The 22,645-nt window shown below is 36.7% G+C and overlaps 1 protein-coding gene across 1 annotated transcript in view; it reads right to left on the reverse strand.

The window, feature by feature from the left end:
• Positions 1 to 22,645, reverse strand: part of pde4ba (phosphodiesterase 4B, cAMP-specific a) — a 155,753-nt gene that overhangs the window by 129,372 nt on the left and 3,736 nt on the right. The window contains exon 2 of the mRNA XM_072389129.1: positions 7,650 to 7,736. Coding sequence (XP_072245230.1) covers positions 7,650 to 7,691 — 42 coding nt within the window. The 5' untranslated portion in view covers positions 7,692 to 7,736. The remainder of the gene's footprint in view (positions 1 to 7,649; positions 7,737 to 22,645) is intronic.

Below are 22,645 nucleotides of genomic sequence, written 5' to 3' on the forward strand. Positions count from 1 at the left end.
TATACCCGACTCCCTTTTACTCTTATGATGACTTTGAAGTGATAAGCTTTCATGCAGTGGATTTATTTACTTTTTGATCATTTTAATGATTTTCCATGCTGATAATTGCATGATTTAGTACAATGGTCAGGACACAAACAGATTTATCTTGTATGCATGGCCACAACAAGCTAAAAAAAACAACAGCCTGCAGAACACCATGACTGCAGAAAAAGTTGTATAAATGAATGAGTCACTTCCCCTTTTCACTGTATCAAAGCAGCATTTTTCTTTCCTCTTCCACAAAATTGTGAGGTAGCAGGTTATTTGATTCTGAGATGAATGAGACGGAGCTTTGAGTGAAATGTAAGTCTGAACCAATTCAACAGGTCTGATGAGTCAAACTAGAAGGTATGACCAAGTTTCAAAAGGAGAGAAAGGTCAGGAGAGTCATGGATAAAAACACACCAATATAGCTTGAGTCAATTACCTTAAACTACTTTAAAAAGTTTGAAAAAAATAAATTTGCTTGCAACTTAGGTCTGTGCTTAAATGATGTGTTACCGGGTTGCCAGGATACAAAATCAGTGCAGTCAATCAAAAACCAAACGAGGCCTTAAAAGAAAATACTGGTACTTTTAAACCTGGGAGCAGTTTTGCCCATTTTGGGAATCCAAATTATGAACAAGACTGATAATCCCATTACAATGCAGGATTTTACTGGGAAACTTTGGTTTTTGGCATTCAACAAATTCCACCCAATAAAGCAGTGTTTCAGAAGTGCAGACCAAGCACTGAAAGGTGGTTTGCTGCTTCCTCTTACGTTGCCAGCATCTGGGCAGAAAAATAGCACTGAAATGCACCCCATAGACCACATCCAACTGACAGCTTGGTGTTAGCTGTGTTTGCTTTGCAGGGTTTGCTCTTGAATCATGGGTATCAGGTGGTTCTCAGCTCCCTCACTTCAAATGGCAACATTCTCTTGAAATGTTCCCTTCTTGTGCACTCATGTGCTATACTGAACAGCCATTCAAGGTGATATTTGCCTTTCTGAATTGTCTGGGGAAAAAAGTAAACAGTTGGCAGGGTTTGACATTGCTGAGCAAAAAAAAGAGCAACAGATGTTCAGAGACATTCGTAAAAGTCACTTGTCAGCTTGGTGTATCATCATGGCTTTAAGGTGTCCTGGATGGTAGCCACATGAGTAACTCCCCCACCACACTCCCCAGCTTCCTAATATTGCCTTATTTGCCTTTTGGCATTTGTAAATACATTACTCTTCATGACAGTCTCTCTCACACACACACACACACAGACAAAAAAAGACAGTATTTTTATATTTGATGACCATGTACACACAAAAAAGACAAAAGTCAATAAATCATGCTAAAGAAACTCAGGCTGATTTGTTCGTTAAACCTAAATCCTGCTACATGGGACACTGATTGGTATGAACCACTGTCCCTTGGCCACAAATGCATGACTTAAAGTCAAGATGGATTATCTTATTTTATCTTATTATTGTCCCTTGACTTTAAGCTTAATGTTCTAAGTAAACCTAAGTTCATAAGCTATCATTCAATCATCCCACATATGCTAAGTACTATCCTCAGGTAACCTTCAACTGCTGTGATGTATGTGCATGGACCAACACCAGAATGGGTGAGGCAAAAAAGTCCATTAACAGCACTATGCTCATGGCCATATGGGTGGAAGTGACCAAAGTTTTCTACAAGAAACAATGCAGGAAGGAGCATGATATCTTTATACAGCCTAAAGTCCTCGGACTGTAATAGTTTGAGAGCATTTAAAAAAATGCACAACTTTTCACAACAAAAACATTAAATACATTTTGCTTATTCCTGCTAATCAAGAGCTTACCAAGAAGACCCTGCCATTTTAATGTCTCGCTTTCCTCGCCGAGCAAAATTAAAAATGAACAATTTACTCTTCAAATAATTGCTTTCATAATATGTACTTGCATTATTTGTCTTCTGTCTTCTCAGACTGTAGACATAATTCATCACAGGGCACCTCTGGCATCATTCCCATTCATCACTCACCCCACCAACACTCATACCTCCCCACTCTTGCCATTTTGACACCAAGGCAACAAAACAACGGAAGGAGATGAGGATATGAGCTGAGAAAACAACACTTGCTTCCCATCAGTTAAAGTGGAAGAAGAACAGGGTCATAGAGAGAAAAAAAAGAGGAGGGTTGATGGTTGACGGGAGACAAAAAGATAAAATAGAGGGGAATTTAAGTGAGATGATGAAAATGAAATGGGTGGGAACAGCACGATGTAAGTCACTGAGAAGAGGAAATATGACAGTGAAAGTGTGAGGTTGGAAGAGTGATAGCTGAAGAGAATGAGAGAAAGATGAGCAGAGTGGAGCTCTGGCAGACCAAGTGACACACTGATTGGTATTATCTGAAATAAGACATTCATGTAGAAGGTGGAGCCCAGCAATATGTAGAAGCATCTATTCCTTTTCTGCACATGTAAGAACAAACACCAACATGTGCATCCAATGAAATACAAATATACACAGCACATTGTTTGCTGTTGGGTTTACATTGATGCAGTTGTTGGTTGATACATGTCTAGCTTTCGATAGGTTTCTCTTTTCTTGTATTTACAATAGATTCATTGCTAAATTGTAGTTTTTCTAATTATGCCAAAGATAACAGCTAAAAAAGTTAAATGCATCAGCTGTTTTGAAAGAAAAAACATAAGACAATGTAATATTACGTTTAGTTAAACAAATCTTTTCTATGATTTTGATTTTGAGATTGTTTTTGTCTTGGATTAAAAGGACCATTTCAGGACCATTACCTCCATTTGGTTCAATTTATAGGCTGCTTAAAAGTAATGAAATATTCCTCTGAGGTTGACAGAGGACCAGGATATTAATAAAAATGATTGTTGAATTATCAGCGCTCCTTCTCTCTTTTATCATCAGCTATTCTTTATTGCTGTGAAATAGGTTGACGTCTGTGTCTGAGACAAAATAGATTGCCTACTTTCCCTCGACAAAATGTGTAACATGATAAATTTAGACATTTAGAGAGTTGAGCACAAAAACATCTTGCAATGCTAAAAGCCTTTTTTGAGGATTTCAGTTTCAACAGTTCAATATGCATGCACAGACAGCAGTTTATTGGAGAGAGAAGGAGATGTAGCAAAGATGGAGAAACAGATGGAGATCCAGATGGAATCCATCCTTGTCATCTGTTGATGGGTTTGTCTAGAAGAATCCTTCTGGACTTTATCCTCCAAATAATAAAGATATTTGACCTTTTTAATTAAAATCTATAGTCTCATGTATAGATGACTTGTCAACATTGGGTTAATCATACATTATTTTTTAATGTTCTATAGACATAGAATACTTGAAATTGGCAACACGTTTCAAAATATCAATAAACAATTTTGATAATTCATTGTTCAAGTCTATTTCTGAGCAAATATAAAAGATGGATTACAGATAAGTCCTCAAATATTGATATAACATTCATTTACATTTTTGTTTTCCTGAATCTTTCCGAACTAATGAAATATTTCACATTGACCTTTGGGAAATAGATGTGGCCATTTTGAATAATTTCCAAAGTCATATGCAACAAAATATTAACTGATTGATAGTGGGGAAGATGTCATGAGATGCCCTCCAAATACAAAACTAATACAATTTTCAAATGTATATGTATTGTTTAATTTCCATTTATTAACAAATATAATCTCTGGACACTCAAAGTAGAAAGCCAATAACTTAGTTTGATGATGAACTTTTCAACATTGGGGAGAAAAAAAAATCCCTTTTGACACGAAGAAGCCTTGGGCAGAGCCAGACTCAGGGAGGGAGGCCATCTGCCTCAAACGGGTGGGTCTGGTGACGGTGTTCTCTCACTTTTACCATCATTTGACATGAGAGGTGTGGCAAGAGAACATTTATGAGCTTAATCAACATTATTTTACACGCTGTTGTGTAGTTATTGTTCTTAAAAAAATTAATTGCAGGTTATAGGGAGAGAACCTAAAGCAAAACATTGGCTATGTATCAAATGGACATTATGAGTGATGATGCATGGGTTTTAAAATGGTAGGTACAGGCAAAGTGCAAGTGGTCACAGTTCACATTATCCCAAGAGTTACTGTTAATGTGGTCACCAGCATAACTGTTCCTTACCAGACACAAAAGAGGAAGGAGAAGGAATGTGAGCATATTTTAAACCAATACTGAAACAATGAACAAAGTTCTTTAAAGACTGCAAAGTAAAGGGAACAGGTCATGGTAGAAAGGACAGGAGGAACAAAGAGAGAAAGTGTCAAACTGTTGTTGTCTAAAACTTCAAGCTTCTGCCTCCAAGGTCTGTAATTGGAAAATGAACAGCTGTTTGGTTTGACCTACGTTCACTATAAATACAGCTCAACAGCCATATTGGCAGCCAAACTGACAGGGAGAGAGAAAGGAAGCAAGAGACGTTCAAAACTCAAAAAGAGGAAAAAATGTATGAAGCAAACCAGGCTGTTTCCAATCCCAAAAAAGTGCATTTTCCAAAAGTCTTCAGCTTCCTCTCAAGTCTTTTTATTATGCTTCCATGGATTCGGATTTTATTAAAATATTTTAATGTTGTCTTGAGCAAGAGTTCTCTGGACTTTCTGAAAGCCTTTCAAAGTGTTTCATAGGCTGCTTTTCCACTCATTTCCAGTCCAGTTCTTGTACCTGACCATTTTCAGAAGGTAGTGTACTTTGTGTTTGTAAAGCCACTTAGCACTGGCCTATGAATCATTCCAGCATAAAAAAGGCTCCTAACTCAGTGTTGCATTTACACAAAACACTGAGTTAGGTGCTCTTAAACACATAATCTGTGAGATGCAGCTTGCCGTTTAGATGACACAATTGGATGAAGCCTCATCCAAAACAGTCTCCTTGGAAGCTGTCAAGAAGTCATTCTTGCGGAAGGGAATCTGGGTAAAAAGGCTGAGGTATGGCAAAGGACAAGAACTGCACTGTAAATCAGCAGCAACAGGTATTACGGAGCGATAACTCCTTCCCAGAACCCAGACCTCAACATTTTTTAAGCAGTGTGGGATCATCATGACCCAGAACAGAACAAAAAGCAGCCAACATCCAAAGAAGAGCTGTGAAATGTCCTTCAAGAAGCTTGGAGAACCATTCCTGAAGACTACCTAAAGAAATAATATTAAATTTGAGTCCGAGAGAGATAGCTGTGTTGAGAAATAAAAGGTGGATTTATTTACATTATACTAACTGTTTTTGCCTTATATACTTGTATTCTCCTTCATGCTTGCATGTTAAAAAAAAATAAAAATACTGCAACCATTTCATATTTTTCTGGCAGTATATAAAAACAGAAGGGATGGCTTTAGCACGGAGTAGTTATTGATCTTTTCATCTAACAGGAAGAGAGGGTGTAAACAAAAAGGCATTTTAAGCATGAATCAGTTTAGCTGTGATGGAAACTGGTTAAAGTCAATTCTGGAATCTCTCGATTTCCTCTTATTCTCTCCAGGATGTAGCTATTAGTTCCAAAATAACATCAAAGGAAGCATAGGAAGATATTAAAAGAAAAAGGGTGTGCTTAGCATCATGGAAAACACAAGACACCCAAGGAAAGCAACGATGTACAATGTGTATATTCTAAACTTGTCAGCAAATGTTGATGATAAAAACAGAGCCTTTCACCAGTGACAGCTACCAGACAAATTTCTGTTTATTCAGTTCTTTTGTTAGCTTACTTAGGGAGTAGGGGACAGAAATTAAGAAAATATAACAAATCCATCTTATCATACTTACACTGAGGTGTATGAAATGATTGATGCAGGGGAAAACTACCAGACTCTTTACTAGCTACACAAAAGCAGCAAGAACAAAAGACTTTGTTGGCCTGCAGGTATCAGAGACCCAGCGTTGTCTCAGGTTTCTCTGCTGAAAATGTCAACATTATTCATTACGGTCAAAGTGTCTTTTTCTTACCTTTAGGTATTATGTTGAAGGAGTGTTGTTATCTAGTTGTTGGCACAGGAAACTAAAGTTGTGAACTGCAATATCTTACTCCCTCCTGGGTAGTTTGAGGAATGGGAATGTACATAAAGAATGTCACTGTACTTCTAAATGAGTCAGAAGCAAAATACTTTAAGGTTCACGCTCTATTTTTAGGTTGCTTTAAATTCTAATCAAAACAATTATCTAAATAATAACTGACCTTAACAATAAAAGACATCTGCGTTTAAAAGTGAAGTGAAAAAAAGATAAATACCGTAACTGGTTAGATACATCAGAGGAGATTTATATAATGGAAAAGGTTACATTCTTGTTAAACTTAAATATGGACATTTTTGGACATTTCATAAGTGTAAGGACAGGTATATTTTCATTTTCAATATTGGACAAAATGATACTCTGTTCCAAGAACAGGAATACAGGTGTGTGTCTTCACCCTCGCTACAAAGATTTATGTTCTACTTGAAAAATAACCAAGTAAAAGAAAGTGAGGAAAAAATAATAATAAAAAAAAAATCCAAGCTTGAATATTAGATATACCCACTGTGGAATAATCCATGAGAATTATGTGTGCACATTCAACAACTTACAAACCAAAAAGGAACAGATTTTAACCAAACAAGCAAAAAACTGTTGAAATGCTCAGAGGACTTGGATGGAATCATACATATACACAAATATGCAAATATACAATGGCCTGTATTTAAGTTATTTCATTCCACAAACAATGCATCTCTCTGATGCACACATACAGATCAGGTGGTTTGTTTTGATTTGGTTTGAAATGAAGCCTTAAGGTCTGTTGTGCATCAAAATATTATTTACTCTACTGTACTGTATGGAACGACAGACTGAGTAATGTCCACCCACACCTTCAGCTATGCACTGTTTCAACAAAAAAGAACGAAAGAAAACACCCAAAATATTTGCAAAATTGACCTGCTAAGATTGTGTCAAGACACAGGTCGTAAATGTCTGCTGTGGCCTACAAATAAATGCAAAAGCAATTTATATATTTTCCAAAACAGATGGAGTGTGGGGTAAAGAAGGGGTTTAACAGAGATTGGTTGCAAGTTAAACTAAAACATTAGTGCAGGATGTGCTGTATTAGGGTACAAAATTGCATTTGTTCACATAATACCTGAGAGTTGGTGTGAAGTCAGAAGAGAGAAAGATCAGAGATGGAAACAAGGGGAGGGGGGAGCCCGCAATGGGAGCTACAGAGGTAACAAAAGGAAATTTTGTAGAAGAGTGTCATGGAAGAAGAAGAGAGAGACCCATTCAAAGCAGACAGGGGCTGTCAAACACAAACAGAACGACACAGAGCAGAAACACTAAAATACAACAGCCTGTATCCTAACTCAGATCCACAACTACATGAATGTGTTGAGTTTGTCACTTGCAGTGATCTTCATTCAGAAAAAATCATTGCATCGTTGACAATTTTGTCCATCAAAAACATCAAAGAGTAATAAATATCTTTCGTCGGCTATCTTGAATACGGTAGTTGTGCAGACTCGCTCTTTACAAAAAGGCAATTAAAAAATTCTAAGATGACATGTCCTGTCAGAAGTAGATGGGTGGTATATTCACGGTATTATGTAACTGGTGAGATATTTTGGGTACACAATGACTTACATTGTTAGGAGACACTGTGAGAACACTCCGACTCTTCCTCATCTTTCCTCCGGTGCTGTCTAACCACAGCAAGCTTCACATGCAAACCTGGAAGAGACAAAAAAGATGAAAGGTCATTTTTGTTTATTCTAGCTCTAAATTAAGAAAGCCCAGCTTTGAAACCAGTGTACAACCATTGCTAACAGTGACAATTGGCCCTACCCTTCTGCTTTGTAAGGGTGAGGTGTGGATGCAGTCCCAGAGGTCATATAGCTCTCAAACAGGGGTGTTGGTGGCCGTCTGGATCATAAAATCTTGGGGCAGACAATGAACTGAGACTGGATCTTTAACACTCAACCTACTTTATGGTTGAGGAAAAAATCTTAAGAAATTGCAACCACTAAAAATGACAAGTCTAACAGACTCTGTTGCCCTCTAATTTCAGTTTGAACATGCTCTCCTCATGTCTTAGCCCCATCTGAGATGCAAGCAGAGAGGAAAGAGGAAATAGGCTTACTAAAATAAACATTTTTGCTGTGAACCAATCCTTTTAGACCAAGTTCGATTTGAATATGACATAACACAGCGGCATCCTCATACAACATATGTTATCTTTCTTTTCAATTCAACCACTTCTTGTTTTTGGCTTATTTTCATTGATAGTGTTGCTCGTTTCCGTCATAACATCTAGCAACACTGTCTCTAGCAGAATTCAGAATTCAGAGTTTTTAGGTTAAGGGAGAGACAAGGGTATGACACTATCTGTTTTCAGGGCTCTGGATGGGAGCAAACAATGCAACTGTACTGGAGGTGTAAATAATTAATCAGACTACGTTATGTACCAATTAATGGGAACATGAATGGAATATCTCATGCAGACATCACAAATGGAATGTTGTCTTATTTAGATCGTACTATCATAATATGGCTGTGCATATACACATAGCCAATGACAAAAGAGAAAAGCTTCGAAGTAGTTAAATCATTTGAAAACTTTGTGGGTGAGCCAGCGGTCGAAGAAGTTTTTAATCAAAATTAACAGAAATTCAATAGTTCAAACATGTCTCATACGCACATTTGCTGCTCTTGTCTAAAGCTAAAATGACTAATCAAGAACATATTCAAAATGATAATAGGTTGCATATACAAAAAACATTTGGAACATCATAAAACACACAACAAAAAGACACAGAACTGTTGAGTAGATAGTCGTATTATCCACGAACACTGTAGAAGTTCTGCAGTGCCTGAACTGGGTCACACACACTATGAGTCACACTCAGTCAAGTGTTGACATGTCATCTTTAGAAAAAAATCCATACTATCATCAGTCTTATTTTCATATAATAACCTGATATTACAGTGAAAACCCTTTGCTTTTAGCCTATTGTAAGAATAACAATAAGCAACATTACTGGAAATGTACTGCCGTTGGCTGACTCATTTCTTAGTCTACAAAAAAAAACAGCAGACTCACTTTGAACATGCATTGGCAATATCCAAAAGCTTAGCAATACTTTGTGTGATAAATAGTAATTATTACAAAAATAACCAAAAGTAAAGGCATACTGTACACCATATGTGAGCATATGTAAACCACAACATTTCCCTCACAGCAGCTACTAATCAGACATATTCTACTGATCAGAATATGTCTCACAGCTCTGCACCTGCTGCTTTCAAATAGTCTTGCCATTTCAATTATCTCCAAGTCTTCTTTTGTGCCTCCACAAATGATGCTCTCTTTTTTTTTGTCATTATTATTCTCAATAATACATGCTTATGAAACAGCCTTAATGGTTTAGCACACTTGCTCACACCGCCCCATGCTAATCACTTAAAAGAAGCAGACAAGATTGACTCCATAGCCACTGAGACGCTCTCTAATTAGGCAATTCAGGTAGACAATCTCTTCTTTTAACTTCCTAGTGTCGGGAGAGATGTGGACTTGACAGCAGTGCTAGAAAAACATACAGAGAGACAGACGGAAGATACGTGAGGATCGTGAAGACTTTGTAGGGACAGGCATACACAGACAAAGAGAGATTTGGGGAATGAAATTAAGTTGAAAGGGGTAGTTAGGCAAAGAGAATTACAAAAAGTAAAATAGAATTTAATTAAACACAGAGAGGAGGCCACAGGTTAAATAAAAAGATGAGGTGTAAAATTGGAGAGGAGGATAATCAGGAAGACTTAACTAAGAAGAATAGGAGAGTGAAAAATAATGGGACAAGTACCACTTTCATGGCGTATGATGAATTTATTACTGAAGTAGGCAGTAAACTATCTCGACCCTCTAAGGGTGCTTCAAGAATGGATAAAATTTATTGCTACTGTGCCCTTTGGAATTTTGATGTGGAAATTGAATATTTACAAATCGGAATTTTAATAGAAGGCCATTATTGAGTACCAGTTAAGTTTAGAAATGCCTAGATAAGTCCAATATTTAAATGGTACAGTGTTGAGAATAACAAAATCTGCACAGCAGCACCTCCAAAGCAATCACCTAAACGAATCTGGCACATTTCATCTATACAAAAACACAACTGCAAAACAGCATGTGTCTTTACAAAGTGCAAAGCATTGAACCAGTAGAGACAAAAAAAAATGGCTGTAGGCATAGAAGTTGGCTTCGGTTAATAAATCAAGTTTTCTTTATAAATATCTGCATCCAGGTCCTCCCTCTACACCATTTGTGACAGTATCTCTTGCTACTTGTCACAACATACAGTTGTTATAATTGTATTCACATTACAGTAGAAAAGCAGATGTGTTTGTTGATCAAATATTTGCCAGGAACTTCCAAGGATACCATAATAAATGGTGCCACCGTATCTACAATACTAAAGTTGCTAGGAGTAGCTGGTCTAATTTACGATTCAGGATTCATTTAATCCATGATCAACCAGAGGCTGTGTAATGAATTAAAGACCTTCTATGCTACTCACAAAAAAACTAACTTTTATGTTCAAGTCAGAAAGCATAAATTATCTTCATGAACTCTGTAGTCTCACTGCCTGAAGAAAGAATCTGCTTCAAAGTCAACAGATTGGTTTCCAGAGCAAACATGCACACTGAGCTGCTGCAGAACACAACATGTATAACCTTGTGATACCACTCAGCAAACTTGCAGTGATAAACTGAAATGCTTATTTTGTCTCTTATTCTAGAGATAATAACAGGTATGATATGTACAACACACATAATAGCAAGTTTTGTCATCTGCTATTCTTAGATTTTGAGGTCAAGGTTGCTCATATAGTTTCTCTTCACTGATGTGTCCTGTCTCTGCTTATGAAAGAGAAAATCATTCATTTACTCACTGGTATTATAAAGTGTTCATCTGATTACATGGTGCTAAGGTAGTCATGGTCAGCAGAATAATTTAACTTGAAATGGAGCAGCTAAGAGTTTTTATTTCTGATCAAATTTCGTATCTTATTTTTCCAACATTGTAATTTAAAATTGAGTATCATGCAGTGACCTCGAATCAGTCTCTTTCTACAGAAACTTGAGTGGATTTTTCAAACAGCAGAACCATTTATGTATTAAGCTGTATGCAAACACTCTAACACTAACACTATCTTGTTACATAAGAACAGTACATACCCTCGAAGCAGATGGATCTTACAGCTTGAATAGAACAACCTTGAAGCCCTGAGGATATTACTATCATATACAATCACCACTATCTCATCACTTTTATGCATAGTTTTTCCCTCTGAAAATCGTGGAATTGCTTCAGACCTTCCACAAAAAAAACACATTACAACTCAGTACCCTCAAGAGATGAATGCGAACTGACAGTTGCCTGCTATTACAAAAAAAATGAATAAATCATTAGTTTTTGCTTGTGTATGTGTACAAATCGTTGTGAAAAGTGAATGATTTGGTCTAAATAGAGGTGGCAAATTCAGTTCAGAAAACTTACACATGAATGTCACAGTAAAAAGCAAAACACAGGCAACAGACAACACTGTTGCACTACAATTTACAGTGCATTTACTATAATTCATTTAATAAGTACATTACAGCATTTTGGATTATTGTATGTGACAGTTTCATTGAAATAATGAAAGATGCAAGAGGTTCTTCCTTCCAACAGCAATAACTGTTCATAATAAAATCTTATAACAATTAATAAAAATAAATACATTTAGAAAAACAAACTCTAGCCCCATTTCAGTAAGATAACTCTATATTTTATGTAATTCTACTTTATAAGCCAACATCTAACTGGCTTTAACATAATGTTGATTCTAAAAACCATCATTGAAAAATAACAATATGGAAACCTCATAAACTAATTGTATGCCCATTTTAAACCTTCCATTATGGGGTGAAAGCGTAGAAAACAATTGTATCTCTACAAGTAAATCAATACTTGACTCTCGACAACTGCTTTGATATATTCCAGTCAGGATTCCATCTGCAGCAAAGCACAGATGTTAAAGTTATCAATCATATCCACTTAAAAAGAAAACTGCAATATTGCTCACTTTGCATTACTTAATCTGTATGCTGCAGTTGATACAGATTAGTGAAACTGGGTGAAACTTTCCGCCACAGTGCTAAACTGGTTTGAATCCTACTTAAAAGACATTTATGACGTTGTGCCTGTTAGCAATAACACATTTAAACAGACAAAAATTTGATGTGACATTCCTGAGTCTTCTATTCTGGACCTCTTTTATTGCTCCCACTTGTGCCAATTATGCAAAGCAAAAGAAAATATGTTGGAAGAGTTTTCTGTATTGACAATTTACATAACCACACAAAGGGATTACAAGCACATACTAAGTGTCTTAAAGAAATACACAACTGGATGATCCAAAATTCCCTTCAATGAATCAACTTTGGTAATGGTTATAAATTTGTGTTAAACTTCAGTCTGTAATGTTAAAAATAAAAATTTAAACCAAGTCATAAACATGGGTCACTCTGAAACAGACTTGATATAGCTGTAAAAAAAAACGGGGGGAAAAAAGCCAACACACTGTCAACTCAAAAATTTTTCAAGGAGACCATTAGTCCTTTCATTTTCAGCACATTTGACAACTTCAACAGTGTATTTACAGATCTACAATATCAGATGCAGCTGATGCTTGAGTCAGAACCAAGACCAGAAAAATTGGTCATATCACTCCAAGTTCTGAGTTCTCTATACTTGCTTTGTGTCCATCTATCAAAGAGCTGATCTTACTACAAGCTTCAAACGGTTTATATTCAGATTCAAAATATAGTTCAGACCTTGTGGTATATCATGAACCTTTCATACTTTTAGGTCATCCAGAACCAGTTTTCTGTCTGTTACCAGAGTTAGAAATAAACATGGCGAAGCTGATTTTGAGTACAAAATTTCTTAAATTCTTAGATTATGTTTGACGAGTCTTCAGAGAGAAAGTTTTCACAATAATAGTTGAGCCCATAAAGCTAAGTACTCGTATGACAAAATGAGTTCTTTTCTAAAATGTCTGTACCCATTTCATAATGGAAATTACCAGTGACAAAGCTTCTCTGTGGGGATGACAATCGGTCCCAGTTTTCACCATCAGCAAATAATTAGTGGATACAGAGGAAATTTGTGTTTCAGAGCACACTGTCAGCAGATACTGAAATTGGGTTTGGGAGGACAGATGTGGTGAGCTGTTTATGAGGACAGATTAGCACTATAACCTCAGGGGATCAAGCTTGGTACTGACAAAAAGGATGGTATGTGTATGTTTCTTCTTATTGCTTCTTCACAAGTGTTACTTCTGCCAATTCAACAACATGAAGTAGACAGATGTGAAGATAGAAAATTAACTCACAATCATTAACACAGAAAGAGGGGGGGCTTAGCACAATATCACAAACTTTTCTAAATGACTTCTGAAGCACATTTTCATAATGCAAGGCAGGACCAAACATTACCTCTAGAGCAGAATAAATGCATCTGCACATTAACTTGGTCCTGTATAATTATTTCATATATTACTCATCAGTTTTAGAAAATGTACTGTAAGCTTCATGGGTGTTTTTTTCATAAATGTATATTGAATGCATCTGCAAAATGCTTACAATCAACACTAGATGTTCCTGCAGAATTAATTAAAAGATGTTCACTAGTGAGGTTTATTCGTTTATTTTCTTTTTAAGAAAGAAGCGTTTATGCAGATTAGAGCACATTGATACAGCTATAGATGTTGCAGTAGATGTTGCTCAAATGACTGATTGCATGAAAAAAAAATCATGGAAGAGACTTTACAAATAATTGAAGCATCTTCAACCACCAAGGAGAAGTGCAGCTGCCCTTATTTAAGCTCCTAGGACTACCATGACCTGGATGACTGAATCTTCACAAACATTACGAATAATTGATGGTATGAAGTAATAATGACAGCATACCCACTTAAAGCAAATTTCCAAAAGGCCTCACTCCATTTTTGTCTCACTTATGACCCAGGTATCTATTTCTGAGTACCATCTGCCTTCAGGTTTTGTTCTGCAGAAAACACAGCTTTGTTTTATTCCCTTCAAATCAGATAATAAAAACAAACCTGATGCACAATCTCTAGGGAGTGACATTTAAAAAATTAAGTGGGTGAAGATAGACCCACTGTACTGTCAATGTATTTCAGTTTTTAACTAAGTTTTAAGTAAGTATTTACCCTAACAACTCCAAATTGGCAAAAGTCACCAAATAAAACTGACTGAATGTCGCATTTTCAAGAGGGCTGACTTGCTGGATATCCGTTTTATCATTTGACATCGTTTGTACTGATTCTATTCTAAGTGACAGCAGTATGTCACTGCTTTGTCAAAGCTAAGCAGAGGTGAAAGAATCTCTCTAAGCCATCAGTCAGCAAATGAATCATGCAACACAACCTGAAAAACACACCTGCTTCCCCTGACTTCACTTCACAGGTATTTAATTTTATTTGTGTCTAAGGGAAGCAATGTCAGGCTTCATGGCGAAATGTGACAGGATGTTCTGTCACATCTCATCTTGCACCTCTTACACACTGATACAACACCGTGACTAAGGTGGCTTCAGCAGAGCATGTTGTGCATCAACCTAATAGAGCAGAGCTAACAAGCTCCCTGTCTGCCTGTCTTGACGACTGATTTTTAGTCAGTGGGACACCTGACACTGAAAAGAGGATCTGAACAGCAGACTGTCTACATCTCAGCCTACCAGTCTTCCTGTCTACATTTCTGTACTAGGATGTTTCCCAACAAACACATTGATAAGCCCTTTACCCCAAGTTAGGAGTAAGATTATCCCAGTTAACAGGTAGTCAATCAATTTTTCTTTTCATGAATCAATTTCTTCTCTGACAGCTAAGCAACAGAAAACTAACACTGAAATTTGAAATTTCAATCCTTGACTGTATTTCTCTCTAAAGAGAAGGAAAAAGTAAGTTATCAGTCTGTACAAAGCAACACCAACAGCTTGAAGATCATTGTAAATTACTTTTCAACATTTCTTTTAATGGAGGTTGCAGTGAATTAGAAAAGCTGCTCCCTCCTTGGAGTTCCATCAATCTCCAACCTGGCTCAACTGCAAGCATTTTGCTTATTTTCCCTCACAGCTGCTATGGAGGTAAAGTGTGTTTCTCCTGTCTACAGTATGGCAAAAATGATTGGTACCAAAATAATGCACACATGACAATAAAAGTACACGATAGTCAAGATGTAGTGGTTGGATCAACTTACCCACTGGCTCATCTTACCCAACTCTCACCTATCATTACCCCAGTAGCAGTGTTTTAGAAGGGATATTTTAGTTTATTGAAGTGGGGCGCTAACTTAGCACGCTCTCAGTTTTGAGAATCGTGAAGGAATTCTGACAAAGAAGTAAAACTAAGAGCTACTCAGATTGGGGAAAGAGAAGAACCAATTTTCACCATATAAAACATCTCAAGTGGTTTGGGCAAACCCTACATATACAGAATTTTACATCATGGCACTTTGGTATGAAATAAAACATTATGAACAAAATTTCCAAGCATCCACAATGACATGTTGTTCTAGTGCATAATGGAAGCATACGTGACTTTAATTAAATGAGAAACCATCCTTTCACATCATTCTGCAACCCACAATCCTCTGCGAGCCACCCACATGAGAAATATGTTGAGTAGAGAAATCAGAGTGAAAGGTGAGAGCAGTGGAAATAGATTCAGTGTTTGTTTTTTTTTTCACATAACTGTTTGGAAAAACCTCATTTATAAAATATTACAGTATCTCAAATGATATGGTAAAGAGATTTAAATGCATTTTAACCTTCTTTTGGTTCAATGGTTATGTGACAGATCAGTTTGACCACAGTTCCCATATATAAAGAGTCTGAACCAGCCATCTACAAACTTCACAGCTGGCTCCGGAGACAATTTTCTCTATCTGGGGACTTAATTTGCCTCCACAATGATATCAGCAGCATGAGACAGAAAATGGGCCCTCAGGGAATTCCTAATGAGCAAGTCTGTCTTCACTACATTCCTTTTAAATTTTACATTTTTTCTTTTTCCTTTCAACACCCCCCATGTCAATATTGTCATTTCATAAACAAACAAGCTACAGATTTGCAGGCTAGCCTGAAATCAACATTTGAAACAATTAAAAAAAAAAAACAATCCCCTTATATCCACTGCCTCAACAGGTGTCACTCTAATGAGGGGAAGCAATCAAAGTGGGGACGGGATTCCTGTTGATTATGGATTACAGAGAAAGAACCCCAAGTTCACACGGTGTTAATCATAAAAACAGGAGGGTTGGTAGATACACAGTAGGAAAGGGCACATTAGAGATGCAGCTGAGTGTTTGGGTAGTCTAATTAAGACCAACTTACAGAAAAAGGATTTCTGTGATTTTCTGTGAAAAGAAGATTGAAGAAAGCATTTTTTTAAAAGTACAAACTTTAATTATGTTTACCTTTTTTTTTCAGAAATATTTGTTTCTATTTTCTAAGTGAAAAAAGACATTTTTAAACCTTTGGAAACTAAATATTACCAGAAAAAGAAAGCAAACTATGCTGCCGTTTCTCCCACTATACTTACAGTTCACATCCACACTTAGAAACATAAATTGTGAGTTCAGCACTGTATTAACGCGTCAGCTACTTAACCCTGAAATGCCAGACTGCTCACACAGGTTAATACCCAGATGTTGCTGTAATTCTGTACACACCAAAGAATTGTAATATAGAAAATATAAGCCCTGGATTCTTTGTTTAAAAGACATTTTCAGTTTTAAAAACATTTATTTGCTTATACCAAATTTAACATGGAGTGTTGTTTTGTGCAATATGTGCAAAACATGAAATGTCTTTATTAAGTATCTATTTCCACCTCCTCCAGGAGGATTCCAACATCTCTGAAGGTCAGCAGGGTTACAAAAATTCTTCCGCAACCTGAGTTAGCCGTGTTATTTTTAATATGGAAAAGGTGTAGAGGTGAATGGTCCAAGAAAGTGAAAATGGCTAGTGCTGCATCCCCATTCAAGATTTCTTAGTTTTGCAAACTATTTTTCTTTACTAAGCACTCAAATGCATCTTGAAAGAATTTTACATCTAATCGAGATACAGGATTCTATAATGAAATGATGCAGTGCCTCTAAGTAAACCACAAAAAACACAATGCATGAATAAATAATTAAATCACTGAATAAAAACAACATCACCATTTTTATCTGCTGCCAGGAAAATGCAGATTCTTTCTCCCAGTTCCAAGTTCTAACAGTGACTAACATTAAGATGACCTATAGGTACAAATGCATTATTCTTATAACTAGGTGTATCTTAGTATAAATAGGAGTTCTATGCCATATAGCCATGTCTTCCACAATAACACATTTGTGAAATCTTCATTAAAAACAGTCCACAATCTGTCCATCTTTATCATAAGTGTGGGTAGGATCCTGGATTTATTTTTAAACATAGTTTATTTAATTATATTCAATTCAGGAGCAAGGTTTATAAAAGCAACAGTCTGGATTTATAACTCTTCATGTTGTCGTAGTTATAGGCTCGTCTACTGAGAGTGAGTAATAGTCTCTGACTACAGGGTAAACACGCAATGACACTCAATGTGAATGGGTTTGAATGGCTTGTTTTGGCTAATGTACCCACATAAGAAATAAAAAAAAATGTTTGAAACACATTACCTTTGGTATAAAACAGTCAGAGTGTTACTTGATGGCTGTCAAACTTATTAGTTACAGCTTGATTAAACTCAGTTGACGTCACACTAATCCATGTCACCACGAATACAAATACAACAAATAGGAGCTTTTGAAACCTTCCATCAATCCATCCATTTTCCATTTATTAAGTTAAGACTTTCATTTGTCAAGTAGATACATGAAATACACAAACTTTGTCCTCCGCATTTAACCCATCCAGGTCGGCACCTGTTGAACACACACATGCACAGGGTCACACACTCATGGAGACAGATGCCATACACTGGGCAGCCAATCAGCTGTGAGGTGATCTGCCACCCCTCCAGCTGTCAGTTCACCAATCTTTGAGCAATGAGAGAAGGAATCGAACCTTCAGGTTATTGGACGACCACACTCACCACTGAGCCACAGTCTCAGAGCTGGACAGGTGCACTCAGACACAAATAAGTGCAACAACTATTCAACCCCATACTCACAGCTAAAGAAAATGAAAAATTCATTAATCTTGGACTAATCATAGACTCTGGATTTTATACAGGTTCTCCACCTCCCTTCCTTCCATACAGGGAATATTCCACAGAGAAAGCACCCAGCCGTGAGCTGAAATTTTAACAGGAAAACCTCTTGCTGTGAGGAGACATGGCAAACCATGCCACCACTCTTTACAGCTACTGGAAACTACAGTACATACAAAAGTAGTTTGTATGAAACTGCAAGGTCCGACTTGACCATTTCAGTAAAGTTACACTTGAGCAAATTACACCTTTTGGCAGGTGTAGTTTTAACACTATCTGTATTATTATTAAAGGTGAGGAGATGTACATTTTTAAATGGTTGCATCTGATAAAAAACAGAATAATAACTGAAAAGTATAGCATTTCTTCATTGTGCATCTTCAGAAGTATGAACTATAATTTGGCATGTAATTACAGTAATATTTTTCTGGTTGTTGTGACACAGATAAACAATCCAAAGCCTATAACCTTCTCATAAATTTTAGCTGGAATATACAAGCAGACTGCTTAGCATGTTATTCCAAGTTATCTTGCTCATCATTTTGAATGGCTTATTCATCTCTAGCTCAGGCTCTATCAGAGTAACACACATTCAGTCACTAAGAGATTAAGAAGAGGGTGTATTTTGTTTATTCACACATTCATTTTAATAACCAAGATTATTCACATTGCTGATTATTTCAAAGTGTGAATGTCTAAGTCAAGAAGAGAGGTCAGACCAGAGAGACTAACCATAAAAAGTCAGAGAAAAACAACTAGAATTCAGCTTATATATTGAATGGCATCTTAACTGGTTGCTACAAAATGGACCATCCACAGTTTATGGCCATCTATAAAATAACATTATAGAGGTCAGTAGGCGCCTTTTGGCACCTGCAGTAAAGCCAGTATCTAAAAGCTGAAGCCCTTACAAAAAATATTTTCTTCACTATTGGAGTTTAATGTCTCCTGTTTTGGGTTGCCAAGACAAAATCTCTCAATAAAGTGCTAAAGCATTATTTGAAAGTCTGAACAAAATGGACATCTTACCTCAGAGAGCCACATGATGTGATCAATCCTCATAGGCCAAGGTATTTAACCACTAGACAAATTCTGAATAAAAACAGGAAATTTTAATACCTACAATACCATAGCAATGAAATAAAACACAACTCTAGAAATTAGGGTTGTGACATGACTGAAAGCTCTGGAACACCTACTTCATCTTGTGCTAAAATAGTTTTCTGCACAGGTGCACACCCATAATAAGGCTTTTGGCACAAAGGGATAAAGATGGAAGGAACAGAATATCCTCCTTATTTTTTACTCATGTTTGCACAGCTTACATCTGAGTGACAAACCACTGAGCATCTGCTAACAGATCATTCACTGGTGCTGCTGCTCACTTGTGTCTGTCATTGACCAAAAAGAGAATCAGTAGAAAGAAGTCTACCTATGGTAGGAATAAGACTTTTGTGGGGCAGTACTGGTGACTTCACAAAGTCACCTGTGTCAACATACACTTTTTTTCAAAAAGGTCGCCAAAACTACCCCCGATTAACAGTTCAGTGTAAAACAAAGCAGGCTGCAATTATCTGTGGGCCAATGACAACATTATTTTATCTCAACCTTAATGTATAGTTGTTGTAAACAGATGTTGTAAATGTTGTAAAAAGGCTGGTTCTGTGGTAGGCAGAAGGCTAGACCCTCTCAGTGCTGTGGTAGAGCAATGGATGAGGAAGAAATTATATTCTGTTTTGGAGAATAATGAAGATCCTCTCCACAGCATCCTGGCAGGACAGAGGAGCAGCTGCAGTGAAACGCTCCTCTCACTGCGCTGCAGGACTGAGAGGTTCAGGAGGTCCTTTGTCCCCACAGCTATAAGGCTTTGTAACAGTGACTGCTGACATGTTCTTCTCAAATTTTATTCATTTAGTAATTTACTATTATTAGTAGTAGTATTGTTGTCCAATATACAATCATTGTAAACATCTAAAATATTTTGAGCAACTTGACTAATTTGAATTTCCCCCACTGGGGAATGAATAAAGTGTTTTTCTATTTATAAACCAACCAGGTGGAAGTAGTAGCAGATAATACAACCAGTGCAATTTGGCAGTAGTTTTACATAGAAAATGAAACTATGGTTGTACACTGTGTCAGAATAAACAGGCATATAATCGCCAAAAAGAGGCTGATAGTGCAAGCACTGCTAAAGTTACCCACACTTACCTAAATTATGTATACAGTATGTTAGACATTATGGAAACTAGTCTTCTGAAAAGGTAAGGCCTAGCCTTTTTAAACTTGAAAACTATAGTTGCATCTTAATTAAGTTACCTCTGCACACATGTGCAAGGATTATGAGAAGAATATGTAATGTTAAACTGTGTATCAAAATGTAATTTCAGGGGTGACCCGACAGACTACAAGATGGGAAATGTTAAGTTAGGTTATTGGCAAGTTAATCATGAATGGGAGTACTTATCTTCATTCTCCAGTTGAGATCAAAAACACAATTATATTGAAATAAGCTCAGAGTTTCAGTCACATTTACAGTCATCTGACAACCTCCAACTCCCACTACTACTTTCAAATCTTGACAATGTGTATATTTGCATACATGACTAGCTCTGCTTTCCCTATCAATCCTTGTATCCATCATCAAATATCAGTGAGTGGAACTGTAGAAATGATCCTGCCATATGTACTGTATGTCAACCTGACAAGAGAAAGCCCATAATAATAATACTACGATGGCTTGATGGATCTAATAGTTTATATATGAGTGCTACAAGAAGAGAGGAAATTATGCCCACTTAACCTACCACCTGGGGAGATCTGGGGTTATAAACTGTAATCTGATGGATTAGTCTTTTTTAGGGTTTCCAGTGTGGACAAAATGTCTAAAGAAAGACCGTCTATGAATGCAGATAAGTTTCATAATGTAGATAAAAAACAAAATTGATAGCCAATAGTTTCTAGTTTGTATTTTGGCTCAAATCCTAATTTCTTGCTGTGACATAATGGTTGTCTGTTTTTAACCAACATTTAGACTAGAAACACAAATTAGAAAGCTTCTGGCACTGAATTCTTGTCCTTCAAATAGATTCAGCTTTCAATGGAGAATAATTTATCTATAGGATTTACAGAAAAAGACGAACAATTTTGAAATATCAAAAGCTAATGCAATGTAATTATGATATGCTCACTTTGGGGGGCCTTACTTGTATTTTCTCCTTCCCTACTATTCAGCAGTATAGAGAATGTTAAGATAGGTTGTGCCATTTTGTAGACTTAGATGTTAGTGTCACGTTGTGAGGAATATTTTCCCATTACCTCAGTTTCAGAACTGTTGCCTGGTTAGATTATATTTTTGTTCAGCAAAAAAAAAAAAAAGTCAAATCTAGTGGAGAAGAGAGAAGATGGAGGGGCAAAAATAAAAGGGGAAAAGGGATGGACCTTACCAGGAGTAACATAACCGCACCACTGAATGCCAGATCTGATAATCAAAAAGCAGGTATTATGCCGACATCTAATCCCTCCCAAAGTTTGACTAATTTATTTGGCTAATTTTTTTAGAGTAAACAAATAAAAAAGTTGCTCAAGGGCACCTCAGCTGTGAGGTGAACTGCCACCCCTCCAGCTGTCAGTTCACCAATCTTTGAGCGATGAGAGAAGGAATCGAACCTTCAGGTTATTGGACGACCACACTCACCACTGAGCCACAGTCTCAGAAAAAAAAAAAACTCACCTAATAGATTCAATAGAATGTGCTCATCATATATAACAACAAGTCTCTATAATATTTCAAATCTCAAATTAATAAAAAATTGTTTAGTTTTTCCAGTGGAATGATATGTTTAACATTTGATTATGATTTGGTTATATGATTTTGGAGGCAGATCCTATAGTTTGATCATAGAAATACAATCCTGAAATCAGAATTCAGGGTTGTGCAGACAAAATACAGCCTCAGAGCAAGAGAGAATACAATATGGCATCCAAACAAACCAACGCGTGGCATCAGCTTCACATTCCCTATAAATGGGAATCAGTACATGCCTGCCAGTCCATTTTTTGCTCCGTCACGTTTCCTCCAGCCCCTCTGCTTCCAAGAACTGCTGGGGGCTCTTCTGGTGATGTGAGCCTGGTTATTCTTGGCTCTCGAGATCCTGGTCTTGCTGAGCTGTCCTGTACCTCTTCTTGCCCTACTGATTTTGAGACATGCTGGACCTGATTTTAAGCCAAATTGGAGCTCCTCATAAGAAATACAAGATTTTTCCTTGTCTAGACCTTACATTCCTCCTCGCTTTCTCCTGGCTCTGCTCTACATTTTTAATATAATCTTTGCAGAGG

Source organism: Leuresthes tenuis, unplaced genomic scaffold (assembly GCF_036924035.1).
Source record: "Leuresthes tenuis unplaced genomic scaffold, fLeuTen1.0.hap1 SCAF_7, whole genome shotgun sequence".
Taxonomy (NCBI): domain Eukaryota; kingdom Metazoa; phylum Chordata; class Actinopteri; order Atheriniformes; family Atherinopsidae; genus Leuresthes; species Leuresthes tenuis.